General features: G+C 47.0%; 1 protein-coding gene across 1 annotated transcript; it reads left to right on the top strand.

The window, feature by feature from the left end:
* Nucleotides 1-2,339: 2,339 nt before the first annotated feature.
* kcnmb2 (potassium calcium-activated channel subfamily M regulatory beta subunit 2) lies at nt 2,340-27,712 on the top strand. The gene is made up of 5 exons (XM_033031278.1): nt 2,340-2,462; nt 14,158-14,271; nt 18,247-18,417; nt 22,067-22,262; nt 27,184-27,712. Exons 1-5 carry the CDS (start codon nt 2,377-2,379, stop codon nt 27,454-27,456), a joined length of 840 nt encoding a protein of 279 aa, XP_032887169.1. The 5' UTR covers nt 2,340-2,376; the 3' UTR covers nt 27,457-27,712.
* The last annotated feature ends 190 nt before the right edge of the window (nt 27,713-27,902 follow it).

Raw genomic sequence — 27,902 nt, forward strand, 5'->3', positions numbered from 1 at the left:
TAGTAATAAGCAGATACGTTCATAAGGGATGGGAGCAGAATTAGGCCATTTGGCCCATCAAGTCTACTCCGCCATTCAATCATGGCTGATCTATCTCTCCTTCCTAACCCCATTCTCCTGCCTTCTCCCCATAACCTCTGACACCCGAATTGATCAAATGTCACCAAGTCCTCTGCTTGCTGTATTAATGGCAGTGAATCCTGCCAGTGTTTAATTACTTTCAACTTTTTAAATTATTTGACACATAATTGACACAAGTGAAGCGTGACCAGGCAGGTCGAATGAAATAGTTTTTGTTTACAGAAAACAAAACTAAAACTCGTGAAAACCGCAAGCCTAGCTGAGCTGAGCTCCTGTCGCTGGGAGGAACGCTGTTAACTGGCTAAAAGCCCGCGAACGAACCCCCCCCCCCGGTCACGTAACCGTGCCGACCGATGACGAGGGTTCTGACTTCCCAGACCCACCACTAGGCGGTGCCACACAAGGACTTGCATCATTGCATTCGACAGATACATCATACTCAATGTAAATAACATTATTTTGAGAGCATATTCAAAGCATTGAGCCCAGAACAGCACAGTCCTAGAACAGAACAGCCCTTCAGCCCACTTTGTCTATGCCGAACATGATGCCAAATTAAACTGAGTATCTCGGCCTGGACATGATCCGTATCCATCATTCCCAGCAACACGTGTAACAGATGGAATGTAGTTATTAGTGTTTAGTTTAGTTTAGTTTAGAGATACAGCGCGGAAACATGCCCCTTCGGCCCACCGAGTCCGCGCCGACCAGCAATCACCCCGTACACTAGCCCTATCCTGCACACACTAGGCATAATTTACAGAAGACAATTAACGTCTTTGGAGTGTGGGAGGAAACCGGAGAACCCGGAGAAAACCCATGCAGGTCACGGGGAGAACGTATAAACTCCTCCCATAGTCAGGATCGAACCCGGGTCTCTGGCGCTGTTAAGCGGCAACTCTGCCGTTGCTGCCCGTTCTGCATTATAATCAGTCTTGTTCTGCAATATAATTTTTTTTTTAATTTACTTAAAAATAAAACTCTCAAACCATTGCATCTGATGCAGCTATCTTTATTCCAGAACTGTGTTTAAATGTAATCAGTGTCCCACCGGTGCTAATGGCAACGGCTAAAGATGCACATTGAATCAGACTGTAGGATCCTCGCATTGTAATCTGTCATTGGGTGAGTGATGGTCACGGCGGTAGAGTTGCTGCCTCACAGCGCCGGAGACACGGGTTCGATCCTGAACACGAGTGCTGCCTGCACAGAGTTTGTACCTTCTCCCCGTGACCCGCGTGGGTTTCCTCCGGGTGCTCCGGGTTCCTCCCACACTCCAAAGACGCACGGGTTTGTAGGTTAATTGGCCTCTGTAAATTGTAAATTGTCCCGAGTGTGCGTAGGATAGTGCTGGTGTACAGGGGTGATCGCTGGTCGGCGTGGGTGGGCCGAAGGGCCTGTTTCCATGCTGTAACACTAAACTAGGCCCGATACAAAGCAGACTCGGGAGTCCACTCGGTACGTTGGTGAACACTTATCTCTCAAGCAACACCAAGAACATAGTAACACGATGGATTATTCATGTGAAGGTGTTGTGTGGGAAAAGCCTGACACATTAGGCCATGTAGTAGTGGGAGTGAGTGAACACTCTGCGTGCATGAGTAAATCACCTGTGGAATGTGTTAGGATATCGAAGAGAACCTGATAGTCGTCCAAATAAATATTGCCCAGTGAATCTTGTGTTGCACTGAAACATGACTTTGTAGTCAACATCAGTAACAAGAGGAGAGAAGTTGACATCGCTGTGTCAGATGAGGCTTTTCAAAAACAGATTTAAAAGATTTGATTGGGTTGCAAGGAACTACAGAGACTGGAATCACCAGCAAAACACAATGTGCTGGGTGAACGCAGCGGGTCAGACAGCATCTGTGGAGGGAATGGACAGCAGACGTTTCGGGTCGTGACCCTTCTTTAGACTGAAGAAGAGTATTGTCTAAGAACGGCCCTGATCCGAAACATCATCTGTCCATTCCCCCCACCGATGCTGCCTGACCCGCTGAGTTCCTCCAGCTCTTTGTTAAGGGCCTGTCCCACTTAGGAGATTTCTCGCTAAACAAATCTATCGTTTATGTGCCTGTATTTTTTTAATGGAGTCGTCACAGTGATAATCTTATAATCTGAAGACCTGACATAGTGACTCTGGAATGTAAGCTCCAGTTGGCAACTAGCACTTTCACTACTTGCTGGGGAATAACAGCATGGAAATGATCCAGTAACAGCAAAGGAAATTGCTATTTCCGTCTTTTGCCTCCATTTGGAATTTTGAGCTTCCTGCTCGCCCTTCCTCCCCACAGAATGAAGATTCTTAACCTTGAAGCGAGTGAAATCACGATGAGGGATGAAAGGAACTTCTCTCTCAAAGAGTCACAAAGAAGACCTAGGTACGTCTCAACCATTCATTTCAATCTTTGAGCCATCTTCTGCTGAAGCGTGCTTGTGGATCCTTGGTCTATTCGGGGCTAACTTTTATAAACCTTCCTGCTTTCTTTCTCCTCCCCCCTCCCTCCTTCCTCCCACCTCCCCCCCCCCCCCCCCCCCCCCCCCCCACACCCCCCCCCCCACCCCCCCTCCTACTCCTGCAGTCAGTCTGAAGAAGGGTCCCGACCAGAAACGTCACGTATCCATGTTCTCCAGAGATGCTGCCTGACCCGCTGAGTTACTCCAGCACTCTGTGTCTTTCCATCTTAAATAAACCTCTGAGAGCGAGACTTCAAAAGTTTCCAAGTTGCGGGAAGTCAGAAAAATAGTTGTTTAATCCGTGTTGTTGGATGATGCACGGCATCTCAAGTGATAAGATGGAAGAGATGACAATGCCCCTACTCAGGAGTTCCATGCACAATGTGAACCTTAGAAGTTACACGTTTACTTTACTTTAGACCTCAGAGTGTTTAGAGATGCTGCGTGAATACACACCCTTTGGCCCACCGAGTCAGCGCCAACCAGCGATCACCCTGCACGCTGCAGAGGAGGTTTATTTGTCCCTAGTGTGTTCAGAATAGTGTTAGTGTAGGGGGAGTGCTGGTCGTCGTGGTCTCAGCGGGTCAAAGGGCCTCTTTCCGTGCTATATCTCTAAACTAAACTAAACGTAAAACTAAAACAGATCTTCCTGACCCTCTGTGTAAAAGAACCTGCCCCTAAAATCTCCTTTGAACTTTGCCCGTCTCGCCTAAAGCTAATCCCTCTAGAATTGGTACATGAGTCTGAAGAAGGGTCCCAACACAAAACGTCACCTATACATGTTCCCCACAGATGCTGCCTGACCTGCTTTTTCTTCTTCTTCTTGCGTATGGCGTGCACAGCCTAAAGTTGTAGGACAACTTGTTCTATTTGGTCTTATTTGATTGTGCACGCCGGGTTGATTGCATTTGTCGAAAAAGGCGGACCACGTGATGGTGGCAATCTCCCACCCCCCTGACCCGCTGAGTTACTCCAGCACTCTGTGAAACGCCACCTATCCATGTTCTCCACAGATGCTGCCTGACCCGCTGAGTTACTCCAGCACTCTGTGAAACGCCTCCTATCCATGTTCTCCACAGATGCTGCCTGACCCGCTGAGTTACTCCAGCGATTTGTGTCCCTCTAATATACAATTATTCCACCCAGGGAAAAATACTCTGCCTGTCTACCCTATCTACTCCTCTCATAATTAACTCTCGGAGAAAACCCACGCAGGTCACGGGGAGAATGTACAAACACCGTACAGACAGCACCCGTAGTCAGGATGGAACCCCCGGTCTCTGGCGCTGTGAGGCAACAACTTTACCGTTGCGCCACCGTGGCGCCTGGGAGCACTCCACTGGCTGCATCTTTAGTGCAGTAATTCCATCAAACAGCCCCTGTATTATCATCAATGAGTGCATGTGGATAAAAATTGGACCCTTTCTCCATTTTGGAAATGGACAGGTTTGGAGGGATATGGGCCAAGCACGGGCAGGTGGGACTAGTGTAGCTGGGACATGTTGGCCGTTATGTGCAAGTTGGGCCTGATGGGCCTGTTTCCACACTGTATCACTCTATGACTGTTAGATAAAAATGCTGGAGAAACTCAGCGGGTGAGGCAGCATCTATGGAGCGAAGGAATAGGTGACATTTCGGGTCTAGACCCTTCTTCAGACCCTTCTGTAGAAGCGACTTGACCCAAAACGTCACGCATTCCTTCGCTCCATAGATGCTGCCTCACTCGCTGAGTTTCTCCAGCATTTTTATCTACCTTCGATTTTTTCCAGCATCTGCAGTGCCTTCTTAAACATGAATGTTATATCACATTACACGAGGCACCTAGACCAAGGAACATCAGGCCGATCAAGTTGACGCGGGCGATGTGGTATATAAACAGCTGTTGCTCTCATTTCTACTGCAAGATAGTTAAATATATTTTGTAATTGTGTTTACCGAAATACATGCCTGACAACTAAGTACACATTAGACACATTAGTTTGCATCATTAGATATATATTTCTCGAGATGACTTCTAATTTTGGGTCATTCAGTAAACAGAGGGACAAAATGATCAATGTAAATAGTCAGTAATAGCAAATCGGTTTAGATGCTAGTCGAAAAAACTAAAATGTATTAAAAATAGTTTAATATTTGTGCACATTTATTTTGAAATTGTTTTTATTTCCTTGTGTCAGACACATTACTAAATGGAGGAATAAAAAGGTTAGCAGTATTTCTGTAGTTGTGCCATATTAATATAACAATCACAGGTGTTTGATCCTTATTTTGACACAAGGAACTGCAGATGCTGGCTTACAAAAGAAGACAAAAAGTGCCGGAGTAACTCAGTTGGTCGGGCAGGACATTTCTGGACGACATGGATAGATCATATGGTCACAAGACCATAAGTGATAGGAGCAGTATTAGGCCATTCGGACCATTAAGTCTACTCCGCCATTCAATCATGGATGATCTACCTCTCCCTCCTAACCCCATTCTCCTGCCTTCTCCCCATAAGTCCTTATGGGATAAGTGATGTTTTGGGATGGGACCCTTCTTTGGACTGATGGAGTAGGGGGGAGAGAGCTGGAAGAGAGGTGTGGGTGGGACAAAGCCTGGCGAGTGATAGGTGGATACAGGTGAGGGGGCTTTAGGTGAGCAGATAGGTGGAGTTGCTTTAAAGTGACCCATCTCAACCTGGCCAGCTATCTTAGCCTGGTGGGATCCCATTCCCTCGATCGGAACCGTCCTCCTCTTTAGTCGCAATGCCCAAGTAATGCCGGGCATCACGGTGGCGCAGCGGGTAGAGCTGCTGCCTCACTGCACCAGAGCCCCGGGTTCGATCCTGACTACGGGTGCTGTCTGTACTAAGGTTGTACGTTCTCCCCGTGACCTGCGTGGGTTTTCCCCAAGATCTTCAGTTCCCTCCCACACTCCAAAGACGTACAGGTTTGTAGGTTCATTGGCTTCGGTATAATTGTAAAATTGTCCCTCGTGTGTGCTAGTGTCCGGGGTGATCGCTGGTCGGCGTGGACTCGTTGGGCCGAAGGGGCCTGATTCTGCGCTGTATCTCGTAACTAAACTAAACCAAAGACGTTTTCCCAAAGGATTTAATTAATTTAGAAGTTCCTTGATTGTCACTCCTGATGTAAATGATATTTGTGTCCAATGTCAGTAGCATTGCCTCTCGTTAAGGAGGTCTCAAGTGTAAAGTATTACATGATATCATTTGTTAATTAGACTGCATGCTGCTGTGATGATGGAAGATGAGAGGGAGTTGGCTGTTATCCAGTTAGATGAAAGTTGGAAAGAAGAATCTAAGGGCGGCACGGTGGCGCAGCGGGTAGAGCTGCCGCCTCACAGCGCTAGAGACCCGGGTTCTATCCTGACTACGGGTGCTGTCTGTACGGAGTTTGTACGTTCTCCCCGTGACCTGTGTGGGTTTTCCCCAGGTGCTCCGGTTTCCTCCCACACTCCAAAGACGTACAAGTTTGTCGGTTAATTGGCTTGGTGTAAATTGTAAATTGGGAAGAAAAGAACTCATCGAGGGGGACTTTGTGCTCGTTATAGTGGCATTCAAGAAGCTTTCAGATGGGGCCCGTGGATGGGCGGGGAACGGAGGGATATGGATCACGTGCAGGCAGAGGAGATTAGTTTAATCTGGCACCATGTTCAGTACAGGCATTATGGGCCGAAGGGCCTGTTTCTGTGCTGTACTGTTCAATGGTCTATGTCTTACATCTTTTTTCTTCTCTCAGTCATGAGACGCACTCCAAAGACGTTCAGGTTTGTAGGTTAATTGGCTTCAGTAAATTGTAAATTGTCCCTAGTGTGTGTTGGATAGAGCTAGTGTATAATAATAATAACAATAATAATAATAATAACAATAATAATAATAATAATAATAATAATAATAATAATAATAATAATAATATATCTTTATTGTCATTGCACAGAGGTACAAGGAGATTTGGAATGCAACTTCCATCCGATGTAATAACTTTAATAGCTAAAAATTTAGACACCCAGAGAAACAAGATTAAAAAACAGTTAAAGCAGTATAAAGTGCAAATAGGTCTGTGCCGGGTCGATGTGTGACGTGACCATCCGAGGGAGACAGTTCATGGGGGTGGCGGGCACTCAGCTGGACCAGCTCAGAGCAGCTATAGCTCTGGGGATGAAGCTGTTCCTAAGTCTGGAGGTGCGGGCGTAGAAGGCCTTGTAACGTCTGCCGGACGGTAGAAGTTCGAACAGACTATTGCAAGCGTGTGAGGAGTCTTTATGAATGCTGATGGCCTTCCTGAGGCACCGTGTATTGTAGATGCCCTCCAAGGCTGGTAGCTGTGTCCCAATTATCGCTGGTTGGTGGTGACTCGATGGGCTGAAAGGCCTGTTTCCATGATGTATCAAAGGTATATTTTCAAATGTATTACTCTGTAAAATCCATAATAAACAACAGCAAAAAAACTCAGCGGGACAGGCAGCATCTCCGGAGAGAAGGAATGGGTGACGTTTTGGGTCGAGACCCTCCCTTCTCTCCAGAGATGCTGCCTGTCCCGCTGAGTTACTCCAGCATTTTGTGCCTACCTTCGATTTAAACCAGTATCTGCAGTTCTTACCTACAAAAGAGTTCAGTATATCTATGAAAAAAACAAGGACAAATACATAGGCACCAGTAGCAATAGGAGCTTATCAGAAAGATAAAGCAACAAGCTTTGGGAATTTAATCTATATATAATATATATATTCTATATTAAGAACTAGATTAAGTGGCACCCGTTGGGTCCCATGTTCACACGGGAGGGCTGGTCTCCCAACGCAATATTCTACCTCTCCACCAATTCCAATATTGGTTGTCAGTGGGTGGGGGGGGGGGCTTTCCGGAGAACTAGTATGGGTGTTGTGGGTCAAAGGGGCTGGTTTCCAGAGGGCTAGTATAGACATTGTGAGCCGAATGGACTCTTGGGCTGGCAGCTCAGTCACTCAGGCCTGGTGGGCTGGCAGCTCAGTCACTCAGGCCTGGTGGGCTGGCAGCAGTCACTCAGGCCTGATGGGCTGACAGCACTGTCAATCAGGCCTGGCAGGCTGGCAGCTCAGTCACTCAGGCCTGGCAGGCTGGCAGCTCAGTCACTCAGGCCTGGTAGGCTGGCAGCTCAGTCACTCAGGCCTGGTGAGCTGGCAGCCCACCAGGCCTAAGAAACCGAGCTGCCAGCCCACCAGCCCTAAGAAACCGAGCTGCCAGCCCACCAGGCCTGAGTGTGAGCTGCCAGCCCGCCAGGCCGAAATGAGTGGTTTCAGGCAGGCCAAACAACTAATTTCATTTCATTTCCATTTCCAGTTCAGTTTCAAGCACAGGGCAGGCCAAACAACTCATCTCAATTTCATTTCATTTCATTTCCATTGCCATTTCAGTTTCAAGCACAGGGCAGGCCAAATAACTCTTCTCATTTTAATTTCATTTCTATTGCCATTTCAGTTTCAAGCACAGGGCAGGCCAAACAACTCATTGCAGACTCACCGTTCAGTAGACTCACAGTTCAGTTGACTCACACCCGGAAGGGGCGGAATGGTGATTGAGAGGCGAGAGGACCAATCAGTTGATCTCTGGGTTTTTTAAACATTCATAACTTTTTTATATTTCATCGATCGGAAAAATCTTCGGGGCTGCCTCAGCGGAGGAGAACTGTGAGTAAGATGGCCAAAAATCATAGCGATATATGATATCGTTTTTTCTAAAATCAATATACAGCGCAGAACAGGAAGTGGTCAAGATGAGACTTTTAGTTATATACTAGACCAAGTGCAGACCCATTGGGTCTGTTCCCCCAACATGCGGTTGCGGGTAGGGGGGGGGGCAGCATGCGGCATCACGTACACTAACTACCCCCCCCCCCCTCCGCACACATGCTAACTACCCCCTTGATATAATATTAATATTATTAATTTGCTCCTTTTACCCCATAACGGTCCTATCTACTGACGCATAACCCCCAACTCGGGAGGGCAGAAAGAGAAGGGGCAGAGACAGAGAGAGAGGGGCAGAGACAGAGAGAGGGGCAAGAGGCAGAGGGAGAGGGGGTGGAGGGGAGGAGAGGGAGGGTGGGAAGGGAGGGGGAGATGTGGGGGGAAGAGAGGGGGAGAGGTGGGGGGAAGGGAGGGGGAGAGGGGGGGATTGGAGAGGGGAGGAGAGGGGGAGGGGGGGAGAGGGGGGGTGGAGGGGGGGGGAGAGGGGGGGAGTGGGGGGGTTGTTACCGAACTGAACTCACAGTGGAATGAATCCATTCACGGAGCCACTCTGCTGCTGGATTCTAAGTTGTCCCTGCCTTCCCTCTGGAACCCTCCTCATCCCCATCAGATGCCGAGTTCCCAGACAAACTCAACAAAACTGAACTAGTGAAAAAGCAAGTAAGGACTAAAAGATTAATAAGGAAGGATAGAATATGAGACAAAGTGATGTGGAACGGCAAAGTCATCTGGTGAGTGCTTCAAGAGATATTATAGAATCAAGAGAGTTAACAAAGTGAGTCTGGGGAGTTAATAGTGGAAAATAAGAAGTAGCATCAACAGATAATTCTGCATCGGCCTGTACTGTAGTAGACACAGTAACATTCCAGAAATAGCTGTGCATTGGGAATGGAGCCAAAACATGGCGACGCTTGCATGTGGACTCAGCGGATATTTCTGTGCGTTTAAGAGACAAGAGTGTTTTATTGTCCCAGATAGAACAATGACACTCTTACTTGCTGCAGCACAGCAGTATATGTGAACATAGTACACTGTAAACAATATAATAAACCAGAAAAAAAGTTCAATGTGTCCACACACACACACACACATATATACATGCACACACACACACACATATATACATGCACACACATATACATATACACACACACACACACACACACACACACACACATATATACACACACACATATGCACACACACATATATATATATATATATATATATATATATATATATATATATATATATATATATATACACACACACATGTATACACACACACATATACACATACACACACACACATACACACACACACATATATACACGCGCACACACACACACACACACACACACACACACACACACACACACACACACACCCTTTAATTCAACAATAATAGTGCAAAAAGACTACAGCACTATATTAAGTCAATGTAGTTCAGAGCCTTGGAGATTGTGGTGTTTAATAGCCTGACGGCTGCAGGGAAGAAGCTGTTTCTGAACCTGGACTCATTCTGTATCATTGGGAGATGTCGTTATGTACAACAATAACCCCACTGATGTGTGTGCACAAATAGTATTCACTGTACCTGGGTACACTGTACTAAAGAACCATTGGCCATTGAATTGGGAGAGTGGAGCTCAGGGGAGTTATAATCCCAGAAGATTGGTGCTGAGCAGGTTGCTGGAGTGCAAGCAGGGATCTCTGAGATTGGATAGAATTCATTGAGTGGTTTTAAAAACATAGAAATTAGGTGCAGGAGTAGGCCATTCAGCCCTTCGAGCCTGCACCGCCATTCAATATGATCATGGCTGATCATCCAACTCAGTATCCCGTACCTGCCTTCTCTCCATACCCCCTGATCCCTTTAGCCACAAGGGCCACATCTAACTCCCTCTTAAATATAGCCAATGAAACTGGCCTCAACTACCCTCTGTGGCAGAGAGTTCCAGAGATTCACCACTCTCTGTGTGAAAAAAGTTTTTCTCATCTCGGTTTTAAAGGATTTCCCCCTTATCCTTAAGCTGTGACCCCTTGTCCTGGACTTCCCCAACATTGGGAACAATCTTCCTGCATCTAGCCTGTCCAACCCCTTAAGAATTTTGTAAGTTTCTATAAGATCCCCTCTCAATCTCCTAAATTCTAGAGAGTATAAACCAAGTCTATCCAGTCTTTCTTCATAAGACAGTCCTGACATCCCAGGAATCAGTCTGGTGAACCTTCTCTGCACTCCCTCTATGGCAATAATGTCCTTCCTCAGATTTGGAGACCAAAACTGTATGCAATACTCCAGGTGTGGTCTCACCAAGACCTTGTACAACTGCAGTAGAACCTCCCTGCTCCTATACTCAAATCCTTTTGCTATGAAAGCTAACATACCATTCGCTTTCTTCACTGCCTGCTGCACCTGCATGCCTACTTTCAATGACTGGTGTACCATGACACCCAGGTCTCGCTGCATCTCCCCTTTTCCTAATCGGCCACCATTTAGATAATAGTCTGCTTTCCTGTTTTTGCCACCAAAATGGATAACCTCACATTTAACCACATTATACTGCATCTGCCAAACATTTGCCCACTCACCCAGCCTATCCAAGTCACCTTGCAGTCTCCTAGCATCCTCCTCACAGCTAACACTGCCCCCCAGCTTAGTGTCATCCGCAAACTTGGAGATATTGCCTTCAATTCCCTTATCCAGATCATTAATATATATTGTAAATAGCTGGGGTCCCAGCACTGAGCCTTGCGGTACCCCACTAGTCACTGCCCGCCATTGTGAAAAGGACCCGTTTACTCCTACTCTTTGCTTCCTGTTTGCCAGCCAGTTCTCTATCCACATCAATACTGAACCCCCAATGCCGTGTGCTTTAAGTGTGTATACTAATCTCTTATGTGGGACCTTGTCGAAAGCCTTCTGGAAGTCTAGATACACCACATCCACTGGTTCTCCCCTATCCACGCTACTAGTTACATCCTCGAAAAATTCTAAACAGTGGATCGTGGGATAGTACCTGCCTCACCTACCCCCTCCAGCAGCTCGTTCCATACACCCACCATACACCCTCCCCCATCCTAGTTCTCAGTCCAGTCTGACTGTCCTCCTGATTATATTTTATCTTTATATGCCTCGTTGTCAACTTCCCCCAGCTAACAAAGGTCTAGTCTACGTTTCCCTCGAGCTTCGACCCCTTTAATCTCTCATTTTCACACCTTACCCTTCCATACCTCCATGTCTCCCTCGCCCCCCTGACTCTCAGTCCGAAGAAGGGTGACGACCCGAAACGTCGCCCACTCCTTCTCTCCAGAGATGCTGCCTACCCCGCTGAGTTACTCCAGCGTTTTGTGTCTATCTTCGGCATCTGCAGTTCCCTCCTACACAAACCACCCTTTGTGGAAAAAGTCACCCTTGTGTTCCTATTAATAGCCCTGTCCCACGGTACAAGTTAATTCCAAGAGCTCTCCTGAGTTTAAAAAAAATCAAACTCGCGGTAAGCACGGAGAATGAACGTAGTGGATACGTCGGAGCTCTGCGACGTCTCTTAGCGGCTCGTAACGCTAAAGGCAGGTACTCGGGAAGACTCGCTAATGGCAGGTAAGCACGGGAAGACTCGTAAAGATTTTTCAACACGTTGAAAATTGTCCACGAGAGCCCCGAGTACCGACGAGTTGCCATTACCGTAAATCTCCGAGTTCGAATCAGGGCAAACTCGGGAGAACTCTTGGAATGAACTCGTACCGTGGGACAGGGCTTTAAGTCTTTCCCCCCTCACCTTAAACCTCTGCTGATCTCCTCACCATGGGAAAGACTGGACATTCGCCCCGTCCATTCCCTTCATGAGTTTATACACCTCTACGCAAGTTGATAGCAAGGTGTATCACAACATTTGGAATGTTTCACCTGGGCATGCAAGTAAGATCGGGAGAGTAGAGTTATAGTCATAGAGTCATACGGCACAGGCCCTTCGGCCCAACTCCTCCATGCCAACCAACATGCCCCATCTAACCTAGCGGACTTTACTTCACCATCGTGGAGCGGGTGATCCCTCGCCGGGGGTCGCCGGAGAAGAGCCCCGACTGCCAGCCTGCGGCCTACAACATCTGGAAGCCTTGGTCTCTGGTAAGGAGGTGGCCGATTGGGAGCTCCGAGCCGCGGGGTGTGCTCGAACTGTCCCAACGTCGCCGTTCCGACCATCCCGACCAGAGGGCTTGAACATCGGGCCGTCTGTAGCGGCAACTACAAAGGGTCAGGGCCCCGACCATGGGTGAACAAGGGAGGAGGAGGAGGACTGTGTGAACTGTGTTGCCTTCCATCACTGTGAAGAATGCTGTGGTGGATGTCTGTGTTGAATTATGTCGTGTATTGTGTCCTTTTTTAATTGTAACGCTGCATGGTAAATTACATTTTACTGCACGTTATGGTGTATGTGACAAATAAATTTGAACTTGAACTTTGAACTTTGAAACTAGTCCCATGTGCCTGCATTTGGCCCATATCCGTCTAAACCTTTCTATACATGTACCTGGAATCCTCTGCCACAGAAGGTAGTTGAGGCCAGTTCATTGGCTATATTTAAGAGGGAGTTAGATGTGGCCCTTGTGGCTAAAGGGATCAGGGGGTATGGAGAGAAGGCAGGTACAGGATACTGAGTTGGATGATCAGCCATGAACATATTGAATGGCGGTGCAGGCTCGAAGGGCCGAATGGCCTACTCCTGCACCTATTTTCTATGTTTCTATGTACCTGTCCAAATATCATTTAAATGTTGTTCTGGACCCTGCCACACCTACCTTCTCCAGCAGCTCGTTCCATACACCCACCACCCTCTGTGTGAAAAAGTTGCCCCTCTGGCTCCTATTAAATCTTTCCCCTCTCACCATCAACCTATGACCTCTGGTTTATGATTCCTCTATCCTGGAAAAAAAGACTTTGCACTTCTGGGCCTATCTATTCCCCTCTTGGTTTTATACGGCTCCATGAGATCATGTCTCAACCACCTGCGCTCCAAGGGATTATGTTTTAACACCTGACCTCCGAGAGTGAGTCTAGCAACAGTCGGCCATGATCTGATGGAATCCTGATGCAGGCTTGAAGAGCTGAATGATTTGCTTGTTTGAGTGTTCTTATCCAAGAATTCGAGGACGGTGGCAATTTAGTTCAGTTTGGTTTAGAGATACAGCGCGGAAACAGGCCCTTCGGCCCACTGAGTCCGCACCGACCAGCGATCCCCGCACACTAGCACTACCCTACACACACTGGGGACAATTTACATTTATACCGAGCCAATTAAACTACAAACCTGTACGTCTTTGGAGTGTGGGGGGAAGTCGGAGCACCCGTAGAAAACGCACGCAGGTCACGGGGAGAACGTGCAAACTCCGTACGGAGAGCAACCGTAGTCGGGATCGAACCCTGGTCTCTGGCGCTGTGAGGCAGCAACTCTACTGCTGTGCTGGACACCTGGATTGTCTGGCGTTCTACCTGTTAGCTGTCGGCCTGTGCTTCATGCAGTTGGCCAGGTTTTTAAGTCAACACAAGGGAACAAAGTTTACCTTCCACATCAGCGATCATGTGAAGCACCTGTGCACCTCAGCGTGTTGCCATGGCTTCCTCCCTCAGCACCAATTGCTGAGCTCGACGCTGCTGTAATCCACCGTACCTTTGTACAGTCGCTCCCCGACTAAGAATCTCCCGTCCTCTCGCCAAGAGGCAAATCACAACCGCTGGCTGAACACAACTAACTGAAAGTGAGAAACTATGAGCAGATCCCATAGAGTGTCGTCTGTTACGGGGTGCGAGGCCTTAAGCCACGCAAAGGCCGCGAATGACTCGGGTTTTTAAACCATTTTATCCCAACGTCTTTCATGGATCTTCCCTTCCTTAGGCCCCATCGACGCAACGCAAATTCCACCTCGTCCGCGAGAGATGTCAACAGTGTTTCCATGCCCAGGATGTTCCTGTGGACCAGCCACCCGCAACTCACACAGCAACCAGAAAGGTAAGATCTAACTCCTAGCCTTCTTCTGTCGGGCAGCACACAGTGCAGCGTAGGTTTACAAAGTTAATTCCCGGGATGGTGGGACTGTCATAAGCTGAGAGAATGGAGCGGCTGGGCTTGTACACTCTAGAGTTTAGAAGGGTGAGAGGGGTTGTATGGAACGAGCTGCCAGAGGAGATCATTGAGGCAGGGACTGTAACATTTAAAAGACTGAACACATTCTAGTCTGAATAAAAGGGTCTCGACCCGACACATCTCCCATTTCTCCTCTCCAGAGATGCTGCCTGTCCCGCTGAGTTACTCCAGCTTTTTGTGTCTATCTTCACATTTAAAAGACACCTGGACAGGTACATGGATAGGACAGGTTTAGATGGCTATGGGCCACACACCTGAGTGTAGATTATTGTCACGTGTACCGAGGTACAGTCTGTGAAAAGCTTTGGTTGCGTGCAAGCCAGTCGCTAACGTGGCAGGTGGGACTAGTGTAGATGGGGCATCTTGGTCGTCGTGGACAGGATGGGCTGAAGTGCCTGTTTCTGTGCTGTATGGCTCTGTGACTCTAACTCTGGGAAACAATCACATCATTCTAGTCCGAAGAAGGGTCTCGACCCGAAACGTCACCCATTCCTTCTCTCCAGAGATGCTGCCTCGCCGGCTGAGTTTCCAACTCACCATTGATCAAATTTGAAAAATGTTCTCTTATAAGACATGTCAATAGACAATAGGTGTAGGAGTAGGCCATTCGACCCTTTGAGCCAGCACCGCCATTCAATGTGATCATGGCTGATCATCCCCAATCAGTATCCCGTTCCTGCCTTCTCCCTATATCCCCTGACTGCTATCATTAAGTCCTATCTAGCTCTCTAGTGAAAGTATCATTTTAAGCTGCTAAGTCGCACAATTCACACCCTTTACGCCGAAGGTTCCCAGAAATATCTGCAGCCCAAATATTAAAAATCAGTGATTATTTTTAAATATGAAAAGTATCAGTTTTCCATCTTGAAAGTGATCGTTCACATTGGTATTACCTCGAATGTGAAACGCTATCAATTTACACGTTTACAAGTTGGTAAATGTCGTTTAACGGATTTAAACCATGTGCGGTGTGACCTGTATATCCAGCGGGTTATTTAACTGATCATGTCACAATAGTTTCCTAGTTTGGCCTGCTGGAAATACTGTGGAAAGACAGACAGTTTGCAATTATTTTGTCTGTCACAGACTGTTTAGTTTAATTTAGTTTAGTTTAGAGATACAGTGCAGAAACAGTCACTTCAGCCCACCGAGTCCACCCCGACCAGCGATCCCTGCACACTAACACTATTACAAGGTTAATTCCCGGGATGGCGGGACTGTCATATGCTGAGAGAATGGAGCGGCTGGGCTTGCATACTCTGGAGTTTAGAAGGATGAGAGGATATCTTATTGAAACATATAAAATTATTAAGGGTTTGGACACGCTAGAGGCTGGAAACATGTTCCCGATGTTGGGGGAGTCCAGAACCAGGGACCACAGTTTAAGAATAAGGGGTAAGCCATTTAGAATGGAGACAAGGAAACACTTTTTTCTCACAGAGAGTTGTGAGTCTGTGGAATTCTCTGCCTCAGAGGGCGGTGGAGGCCGGTTCTCTGGATGCTTTCAAGAGAGAGCTAGATAGGGCTCTTAAAGATAGCGCAGTCAGGGGATATGGAGAGAAGGCAGGAACAGGGTACTGATTGGGGATGAGCAGCCATGATCACATTGAATGGCGGTGCTGGTTTGAAGAGCCGAATGGCCTACGCCTGTACCTATTGTCTATTATCTATTGTGCACACACTAGGGACAATTTACATTTATACCGAGCCAATTAACCTACAAACCCGAACATCTTTGGAGTGCGTCTCATGACTGAGAGAATAAAAGATGTAAGACTACATAGAGCATCGAACAGTACAGCACAGGAACAGGCCCTTCGGCCCACAATGTCTGTACTGAACATGGTGCCAGGTTAAACTAATCTCCACTGCCTGCACGTGAACCATATCTATCCATTCCCTGCATATCCACTGGCCTATCTGAAAGCTTCTTGAACACCCGCCATTATAACAAGCATAAAGTCACCCTCGCTGATTTCTACACTTCCCAGTTCCTGTACCACAAGAAGCAAATCTTCCAAAGATGTTTGCTGACTTAAACTCCAGACCCTCCTCCATTTGTTAGGTGTTGCAAGATTTACGATCGGGCAAAATGAAAAGTCAGGAACACCTTCTTCCCCTCTGTTATCAGGCTTCTGAACGGTCCTTCCATAAGCTAGGGCACTGTCCGATTCACCTCTACCCCATTGCGGACATTAGTTTAGTTTAGTTTAGTTTAGTTTATTGTCACGTGTACCGAGGTACAGTGAAAGGCTTTTTGTTGCGTGTTAATCAGTCAGTGGAATCTTTGTCCTGTGGTTCTCGATTCCCCTACTCTGGGCAAAAGGCTCTGTGCGTCGACTCCATCTATTCCTCTCGTGACTTTGTACACTCATGTGACTTTCTTACCATTTTCATTCATAATATGTTCATAAGTGATAGGAGCAGAATTAGGCCATGTGGCCCATCGCCTACTCCGCCATTCAATCTCTCCCTCTCAACCCCATTCTCCTGCCTTCTCCCTGTAACCACTGACACCCGTACTGATCAAGAATCTATCTATCTTTGCCTTAAAAATATCCATTGACTTGGCCTCCACAGCCTTCTGTGGCAAAGAATTCCACAGATTCACCACCCTCTGACTAAATAAATTCTTCTCATCTCCTTCCTAAAGGAACGTCCTTTAATTCTGAGGCTGTGACCTCTGGTTGTTGACTCTCCCACTAGTGGAAACATCCTCTCCACATCCACTCTATCCAGGCCTTTCACTATTAGGTAATTTTCAATGAGGTCCCCCCTCATTCTTCCAAACTCCAGCGAGTACAGGCCCAGTGCCGTTAAACGCTCATCACTCAAAAGTGCCTAAGATTCCTTATCGTACGAAGGCTGAGATGAATAATTGAAATTGTCCGAGAAGAAATGACCAGCTGTAACTCTGGCACTTGTACTGACATCACTTGATTAGTATGTACTTGATTAGTACGGGTGTCAGGGGTTATGGGGAGAAGGCAGGAGAATGGGGTTAGGAGATAGATCAGCCATGACGGGTCTAGACTTGATGGGCCGAATGGCATAATTCCACTCCTATCACTTATGGCCTTATAACGACAGGCCTATGGATTGTTGAGGCTGCTGTTCGTTAACTCCACTCCACTCCTATGTTCAATCTGCTTTTTAAAATATAAGCCTTGATACTTGTCACCTGTCACCTGACTGCACACCTTATAACATAACCCACTGGTATCAGGCTTTCAATAGTCAAGAGTGCTTCATTATCACATACCCCAAAACAGAACAATGACATTCTTCCTTGCAGCAGTACAACAGGTATATCAACGTCAGACACAATAGACAATAGGTGCAGGAGTAGGCCATTCGGCCCTTCAAGCCAGCACTGCCATTCACCGTGATCATGGCTGATCATCCACATTCAGTTCCTGCCTTCTCCCCATATCCCCTTGACTCTGCTATCTTTAAGAGCCCTACCTAATAACTCTCTCTTGAAAGCATCCAGAAAATTGGCAGAAACTGAGGCAGAGAATTCCACAGATTCACAACCCTCTGTGTGAAAAAGTTCTTCCTCATCTCCGTTCTAAATGGCCGACCTCTTATACTTAAAATCCCCTTCTTTCCTAGGCGTTCGAGTTACAGAAGCAGGCCGTGATTCAGCCTGTCAATAAATGGATAAAGTTAAGCTTCAGCCTGAAGAAGGGTCTCGACCCGAAACGTCGCCTATTTCCTTCGCTCCATAGATGCTGCCTCACCCGCTGAGTTTCTCCAGCATTTTTGTCTACCTTCGATTTTCCATCATCTGCAGTTCCTTCTTAAACAGCTTCACTAATGTATCTGTTTGCATTTCAGCAACATACATAAAAAGACAAAACCTCGCGATATTCTGGAGAAAAGGAAACCAGTCACTGCCCTGAAGGCTGGTGAAAACAGGGCCATATTTCTGGGTCTGGCAATGCTGGTGTGTTCAATATTCATTGCCTTCCTTCTGGGAACAAAAGTGATTCAACAAAACAAGGCGAGGTAGCAGAGAAATAACTACTTGTTTTTTCATGCTTCTATATATTTACATATTGTTGGGAATACAAAACATTGTTCTTTAAGGGCCTGTCCCACTTGGCAATTTTTTTGGCGACTGCCGGCATCATTGACTGACGTATCAGGTCACCGAAAAATTTGTGGCGTGACGCGGCGTGACGCGGCGTGATGCGCTGGTGACACGGCGTGACGTGCTGGTGACGCGGCGTGACGTGCTGGTGACGCGGCGTGACGCGGCGTGACGCGCTGGTGACGCGCTGGTGACGCGGCGTGACGCGGCGTGACGTGCTGGTGACGCGGCGTGACGTGCTGGTGACGCGGCGGTGATGACGTATTAACGCGCGGTTTTTTTTCAAGTGTCGCAACATTTTTTTGTCGCCGCTGGATTTTGAAATGTTCAAAATCTTTTGGCGACACTGATAGGACACCGGCAGTCGCCGAAAAAAATCGCCAAGTGGAACAGGCCCTTTAATCTTAGAACCAAATCAAATAAAAGTTATATTTTAAATTAAATTTAGTAATAAATCATGATTGGATTGTGTTTTGTTTGTGTTCTTTATAATTTGTAAAATTGTTTTGCATTGTGAATTAGCAACAATGTATACATACTCTGTTCAGTCTGAAGAAGGGTCTCGACCCAAAACGTCGCCCATTCCTTCTCTCCAGAGATGCTGCCTGTCCCTGTCCCGCTGAGTTAAGCCCCTGTCCCACTATCCCGAGTTACTCACGAATTCTCCCGAGTTTTCCCCTCGATTCAAACTCGGAGAATGTCCGTAGCGAGTCCGTAGGAGTCTGTAGATATTTCGTAGCGACTCATAATGCCAGCCGAAGGTACTCGGGGCATCAGGTAAGTCGGGACGTTTTTTCAGCATGTTGAAAATTGTCCACGAGTAAAAAACTAACTCCCAGTACCTACATCTCCCAGTTTGAATCAAGGCGAAAACTCGGGAGAATTTGTGAGTGACTCGGGAAAGTGGGACAGGCCGTTTACTCCAGTATTTGTGTCTATCTTCGATTTAAACCAGCATCTGCAGTTCTTCCCTACACAATGTATACTCCGTTTAGCTTAGTTTAGAGATACAGCACGGAAACAGGCCCTTCGGCCCACTGAGTCCACGCCGACCAGCGATCACCCGTTCACACTAGTTCTATGTTATCCCACTCTCTCATCCGCTCCCTACTCACTAGGGGGCAATTTACAGAGGGACGATTAACCTACAAACCCCGCACGTCTTTGGGACGTGGGAGGAAACCGATCCGACGGGGTCACAGGGAGAACGTGCAAACTCCACACAGACAGCACCCGAGGTCAGGATCGAACCAGGGTCTCTGGTGCTGTGAGGAAGCAGCACATCCAGCTGCACAAACTGTGCTCAATGATACAGTGTATATTATGTATGCAATTTTACCATATGTTATGTGTGCGATGTATATCAGGTGAATAGCATTCTGCTAATGCATTTAGCTTCAATAGACGATAGACAATAGACAACAGGTGCAGGAGTAGGCTATTCGGCCCTTCAAGCCAGCACCGCCAGTCAATGTGATCATAGCTGATCATCCACAATCAATACCCAGTTCCTGCCTTCTCCCCATATCCCCTGACTCTACCATCTTTAAGAGCCCTATCTAGCTCTCTCTTGAAAGTATCCAAAGAACCGGCCTCCACCGCCCTCTGAGGCAGAGAATTCCACAGACTCACATCTCTCTGTGTGAAAAAGTGTTTCTTCATCTACGTTCTAAATGGTTTACCCCTTATTCTTAAACTGTGGCCCCTGGTTCTGGACTCCCCCAACATCGGGAACATGTTTCCTGCCTCTAGTGTGTCTAAACCCTTAATAATCATATACTTAGCTGTTTGCAATTTGAGAATATTATGAATTAGAAATGGATACATCTGACTCAATCCAATCATGAATTAATTCCTAATTTTAATGTGTAAACTCTGCATAAAATAATTCAAAAAATGTTCTCACAACCTGACATATGCTAAAGTATGATGTGGAAATGCTGTTTGCAAAACTATCTCCTAAATCCCATTTTTAGCTAAATTTTAGACTCTCCTACAGAAGGAAGCTTAGAACCATCTTGCTTACACATATCCTTACCACTATTACCATCTTATTATATATTATATTATTATAATATATTATAATATATATACATATATAATATATTACCATTAAAATAATTTCTTCTTTTATCCATTTGTTCACAAAGTTTTAAGGTTTGATATTCTTTCTTATTCCTGCCAGCTGGAGGAATCTCCTGAAACTTAGTCATAGAGTGATACAGCGTGGAAACTGGCTCTTCAGCCCAACTTGCCCACACCGGCCAACATGGCCCAGCTACACTAGTCCCACCTGCCTGCACTTGGTCCATATCCCTCCAAACCTGTCCTATCCATGTATCTGTCTGACTGTTTCTTAAACGTTGGGACAGTCCCAGCCTCAACTACCTCATCTGGCAGCTTGTTCCATACACCCACCAACCTTTGTGTGAAAAAGTTACCCCTCAGATTCCTATTAAATCTTTACCCCTTCACCTTAAACCTATGTCCTCTGGTCCTCGATTCCCCTACTCTGGGCAAGAGATTCTGTGCATCTACCTGATCTATTCCTCTCATGATTTTGTACACCTCTATAAGATCAGCCCTCACCCTCCCGCGCTCTAAGGAATAGAGACCCAGCCTACTCAACCTCTCCCTGTAGCTCACAGCCTCAGGAATCTGAAATGTGAGCAGGAATTAAGACAAGGTTGCTGATTGCAATTTATAAAATGTGCCATGGCATTTCACTATGAAGCTCCAATAACAAATATTTAGTATGTTACGAATTATTAATTAATAAGAAACATTATTATTAGTAAGGAATTCATAAAATGCTGGAATAATTCATTCGGTCAGGGTCATCTCTGGAGAACATGGATAGTTAACATTTTGGGTCGCGACCCTTCACCTATCCACGTTCTCCACAGATGCTGCCTGACCCGCTGAGTTACTCCAGCACTCTGTGAATCGTCACCTATCCACGTTCTCCACAGATGCTGCCTGACCCACTGAGTTAATCCAGCACTCTGTGAAACGTCATCTATCCATGTTCTCCACAGATGCTGCCTGACCCGCTGAGTTATAGTCATAGAGTCACACAGTTTGGCAACTTGCACTTTTTCGGCCCGAGTTACTCCAGCACTTTGTGTCTTCTTTTTGTAAACAAGCATCTGCAGTTTCTTGTATCTACGATTATTTTAAGCAGTAGATATCAAGTACACCTTTCTACATCTCTGTCTATATCTCTCGTTTCCCTTTCCCCTGACTAGTCTGAAGAAGGGTCTCGACCCGAAACATCACCCATTCCTTCTCTCCAGAGATGCTGCCTGTCCTGCTGAGTTAATCCAGCATTTAGTGTCTATCTTCGGTTTAAGCCAGCCTCTGCAGTTCCTTCCAAGACAAGAAAAGTACATTTGTGTTGTGGAAGCAATGAAATGGATTCAGATTTCTTCATTAAGCGCCTGTCCCACTTGAATAGGCACTTTTAGGTTTTAGTTCCGATGTAATCCTCGTATCTATATTTTATTGCCAATTACTTAAGCCAGGGCTACAAAGGATGTATTTTGATAACCAGTGTGTTGTTAGTGTTTGGACAGGTGTATCGGAATGCACTGTTCTTGAAGCAAGAATCACAAGCTGCCCAAACTGCAGCATCAACTGCGGGCCAGATTGCTGGAACCCATCAGAGTACACCTGCCTACAGGTTTACGTCAATTTATCCTCTTCAGGGATGAAGGTTCTGTTACACCAGTCGGAAGAAACTGTACGCTTCAATCCTGAGGTAAGAAACCCACTATAGAATGTGAGAGGAAGTCATTAACCGGTCGGCTGCAATGAGAATGAACTAACAAGGTTTAGTGTTCTGGACGTGGATGTGTAGTCAGTAGCAGAGTCCAGTAATTGTGTGTCGAATGGAGGTCATGTTCTCAGTCTGAATTTTAAACCATTGTTTTTGTTCCTTGTTGTGAAGGTGGAATTATCCTCCTTTATAGGACCAGTAAACTGCAAAATAGTTTCCTGTCATTATAACGTCCGAACCGTAACATAGAACGGTGGAGCAATGTCTTCGGCCCACAGTGTCTGTGCCAAATATGGTGACAAGACAAATCTCCTCTGCCTTTGAACATAGAACTTGGACCAGTACAGCACGGGGACAGGTCCTTCAGCTCACAATGTCCGTGCTGAACATGATGCCATGACCAACTCGTATCTGCCCGCACATGATCCATATCACTCCATTCCCTGCATATCCACGAACTAACCAAAAGTCTCTCAATGTTTTAAAAAAACATGCTCCGTACCTGCATGCTTACTTTCATTGTACTCCCCCTTTTCCCAACTTGACACCATTTAGATAATAAGAACAACTCTTCCCTGCCTGCACATGATCCATATCCCTCCATCCCCTGTATTCTTCTTCCGTGTCCATCTTCCATGTTTCAAATGTTGACATCGCTATCATCGTCCGTCCTGACATATCCACGTACAAACCAAAAGTCTCTTAAATGTTTAAAAAAAAACATGCCCCGCACATCTCCTTTAAACTCAGCCCTCTCGGCTTTAAGGTATGACCTCTACTTTAGTTTAGAGATACAGCGCGGAAATGGGCCCTTCGGCCCACCAAGTCCGCGCCGACCAGCGATCCCCGCACACTAACACCATCCTACACACACACACACTAGGGACAATTTTTACATTTATACCAAGCCAATTAACCTACAAACCTGTACGTCTTTGGAGTTTGGGAGGAACCGAAGATCTCGGAGAGAAAAACCCACGCAGGTCACGGGGAGAACGTACAAACTCCGCACAGACAGCACCCGTAGTCAGGATGGAACCTGGGTCTCTGGCGCTGTGGGGCAGCAACTCTACCGCTGCGCCACCGTGCGGCCAAAGACTAGTCTTTGATATTTTCATTCTGGGGAATAGGTTCTGACTGTCTACCCTGTCTATGCCTTTTTGAGTCGATGGCAGACGATTTTGACGTTGGAGTTAGGGTGGCTCTTCCATGGTGGCGTGAACGTCCTCACTGATACTGATTGGATGCTGACGTGGCCCTGTGTAATGCTGAGGGAGGAACTGCAGACGCTGGTTTACCCCGAAGATAGATACAAAATGCTGGAGTAACTCAGCGGGACAGGCGGCATCACTGGAGGGAAGGAATGGAGAGAATCCCTTCAATCCAGAGGTGCTGCCTGTCCCATGGGGTTACTACAGCATTTTGTGTCCATCCCCGGTGTAAAGCTAAGCTTTCTGATCGTAAATCTTGAAATGCCTTGTAAAGCCTCTCTCCGAAACTGAAGCGACTGCTGAGGCTGTAACATAACCTAAAATGGGAACAAAAGTAACTGCAGATAGAGTCACAGAGTCAAAATGAAAGAATGAATGAATATGTTTGTTGGCCAAGTATTCACATCAAGGAATTTTTGGTTATTGAGTAGAGCTACTACTCGTGGAAAAAAGCCAAACAGCACGGAACAGGCCCTTCGGCCCAACTCAACCGTGCCAACCAAAAATGCCCCATCTGCACTATTCCCATTTGCCCACATTTGGCCCATCTCACTCTAATCCTTTCCTATCTATGTAACTATCCAGATATATTTTAACACAGATATACCTCGTCTGGCAGCTTGTTCCATTTACCCACCACCTTTTGAGTGAAAAAGTTGCCCCACTGGTTCCAATTAAATCTCACCCCTCTCACCTTCAACTTTTGTTCTCTGGGTTTTGATTCCCCGACACTGGGCAAAAGTGAAAGACTGCGGATGCTTGAATACAAACTGTTGGAGTAACTCAGCAGGTCAGCTACATCTCTGGAGAACTTGGACAGGTGATGTTTCAGGTCGGGACCCTTCTTCAGACTGGTTCGATTGTCTTAAAGACTAAACGTTAATCTGATTGAGGGTTTGAATGAAGACTAAACTTGTGGCTTTGACGTTACGGTAATCGGACGTGGCGCCGAAGGACGAGAAGCCGAAGCAAAGAAGCGGAAGTCAAATAACCGAACGGAAACGAAGCCGAAACGCCAACTAACTGAAAGGGCGGGACGCCTAAAAGCCAACTTGTCAGCGATTGGTCCAGACCCCCGCGTCCATCACATCACTGATGGAGACGGGAGGGTGGGGGTCATTTTCCCACACAAGCCATAGGTGACTGGGCACTCTGAACCCGAGCACCAAGTTGTAAGCGGCCGAAGGAGCGCATCCCTCGGGACAGCTCCCACCGCCACGGCCGCTCTCAGCTTCGTCTTTCCCGTGTAGCCGCACTGTGACGGGCTGTGTCTCGGCAGCGTCGGGTGGAGCAGAGGTGTGGGACAGGCTGGTCCCTCCGCCCACCCAGAGTCACTGACCGTAATGCACCGCCATCGGACCCCAACCCCCACACCAGGGTGATTCATTTCCCCCCCCCCCCCCAACCCCCGGACCCCGACACGGGGTGACTTACCCCCTGACACCCACACAGGGTGATTCACCCCCACCCTGGCTGCGGTGACAGATGGCTCGGGGCATTGGCAGCCATAATAAATCACTGTTAAAACATGAGGGGGGGGGGGGGGGACACAAATTCCCTGGCGGGCCGATGACAAGTGAGCATGACAACGAATAATTTTATCTCCTCCCCCTTGACAACAAGAAGCACGTTTTATTTATCACCGCCTGGCTGCCTGCGTAACGCACACAACACGCTCCCATGCACAAAACACCAGATAATCTCTAAACTGTTTTAACCGAAGATGGACACAAAATGCTGGAGTGACTCAGTGGGACAGGCAGCATCTCTGGAGAGAAGGAATGGGTGATGTTTCGGGTCGAGACCATTCTTCAGACCTGACGACCGAGTCTGAAGGGTCTTGACCCGAAATGCCACCCATTCCTTCTCTCCAAAGATGTTGCCTGTCCCACTGAGTCACTCCAGCATTTTGTGTCTATCTTTGGTGTGACAGTTGTCTAATTTCATCGGCTTCATGTATTGCGTGCATGGAAGAGACACTTTACATGCCGCTTGCATCTATTCATCCAAGTGTGCTCTCAATGAAATCTCACATCTTTGCGTGGGTGGGGTGGAATGGATGTGACCACCGGCTAAAGTAAAGACATAGTTAGGATGGGGAAATAATCCTATGACTTGATTAACCAGGTTCCCGAATGTAAGAACTATTTATACATGCAACATTTTTGTTTTTAAATCAATTTAACTCTTTTTTGATTTTTAATGCCGAGTTAAAACCCTGTCCTGTGGGAAGGGCTTGCGGCAGCTGGTTTCATAGTGCCTTCATTGTTGGTAGGTGCTGCCCTTTCACATGGACCGCTTACAACTTGGTGCTCAGGTTCAGAGTGCCCAGTCACCTACGGCTTGTGTGGGAAAATGACCCCCACCCTCCCATCTCCATCGGCCAGTGATGTGATGGACGCGGGGGTCTGGACCAATCGCTGACGTCCGCCGTCCGCCGTCCGCCCGCCAACCCCCCCCCCCAGGCGACGTCATGTCCGTTATTTGACTTTTCGGCAGAGCGTCCATTCGGTTGGTTGGCTTTTAGGCGTCCCGTCCTTTCGGTGAGTTGTCGTTTCGGCTTTGTTTCCGTTCAGTTATTTGGCTTCCACTTCTTTGCTTCAGCTTCACGTCCTTCGACGCCACGTCCACACGCGAACGTTACGGGGTATCGCATTGCGGCCCGTTTTCGAGGAACACAACCCCATCGCATTGCAGGGATCACCTGCACTTTGTTCCATCTACACTTCACACTGCCGCGGCAAGGCCAGCAGCATAATCGGGGACCCGTCTCACCCCAACCACTCCCTCTTCTTCCCCTCTCCCATCAGGCATGAGGGACAGAGGATTGAAAACGCACACCTCCATATTCAGGGAGTTTCTTCCCAGCTGTTATCAGGCAACTGAATCATCCTACCACTAGAGAGCGGTCCTGACCTCCCATCTACCTCTTTGGAGACATTTGAAATATCTTTAATCAGACTTTATTTTTGCACTAAATGTCTAGTTTAGTCCAGTTTAGTTTAGTCTTCAAAAAGACAGATAATAGCTGAGGACCCGCTTCCGTTGTTGGTAGGATGGTTCAATTGCCTGATCAGGGTATAACAACGTTATTCCCTTTACCCTATATCTTGTACACTGTGGACGGCTTGATGGTAATCACATATAGTCTTTTAGCTGACTGGATAGCACGCAACAAAAAGCTTTCACTATACCTCTGCACACGTGGCAATGATAAACTAAACTTAAGGGCCTGTCCCACTTAGGAGACCTAAACAGCAACCTCTGGTGACCTTGCCCGGTCGAGGGGACCTGCAACCTCCTACCACCTTCCACGCACATGTTGAAAACCTTCCTCGACTATGAAGAAATCCGGCTTCGACTAGACCTGCGACTAAAAAATTATCGATTTTTAAAACGGCAACCTATTTTTAGTCAAGGCCGGTTTTAATCATGATGAAAAAATAGTAGCAACCTAGATGAAGTGTCGACCACGCAGAAACCACTTTCGACCATTAGGGAGAGTGACCAAAACCTCTGGTGACCTCATGGAAACCTTGGGTGGCGGGCATGGTCACCAAAGGTTGCTGTTTAGGTCTCCTAAGTGGGACAGGGCCTTAACTCTGCGTTCGAGTTAGAACAACATATAGGAGCTCTGAATGTTTGAATCCCACAGCATGAAAATTATTTGCCATTTTTCTTTTCTTTTACAGTGTTTCTGCACATCAAATTGTAAAAGGAATTATTCCGAAAATAAGGTGCTGTTGGCTTCGCTTAAAGGGAACATCACACAGTTTCAATCTTTCCCATGTTATTATGATCCGAAAGGGCGGCAAAGAAATGTTCTCCTGGAGAGATTCGACATGTTTAAAGCTTTGTATTTAGTGATGATCTGGCCTTCGTGCCTGTTTCTTGGCGGAATTATCCTGGTGGTTCTGGTGAAGTTGACACAATACCTGTCCTTTCTCACTGAACAGGCTCAGTAAGGAACTGAAAAAGAAATTGCCAATAGTCATCGATTTTTCTTTACGGATTGTACCAAGATACCAACCAGGAAAATTACAGGATCTTGAAACGTTTACGGGAACTTCAGTCTATTAATGCCCGGCAAGCCATGTAATGTGCAGCACAGTCTGGGTGTCAGGGGTCATGGGGAGAAGGCAGGAGAATAGGGTTGAGGGGGCAAGATAGATCAGCCACGATTGAATGGGCAGAGTACACTCGATGGGCCGACTGGCCTAATTCTGCTGCGATAAGGTGAACTTATGAACTGATGAACACAGTGGTGCAGCTGATAGACCCGCTGCCTCACAGTGGCCGAGACCCGGGTTCGATCCTGACCTCCAGTGCTGTCTGCGTGGAGTTTGCACATTCTCCCTGTGACTGCGTGGGTTTCCTCCGGGTGCTCCCAAGTCCCAAAGACGTGCGGGTT

This window comes from Amblyraja radiata, chromosome 13 (assembly GCF_010909765.2).
Source record: "Amblyraja radiata isolate CabotCenter1 chromosome 13, sAmbRad1.1.pri, whole genome shotgun sequence".
Lineage (NCBI taxonomy): Eukaryota > Metazoa > Chordata > Chondrichthyes > Rajiformes > Rajidae > Amblyraja > Amblyraja radiata.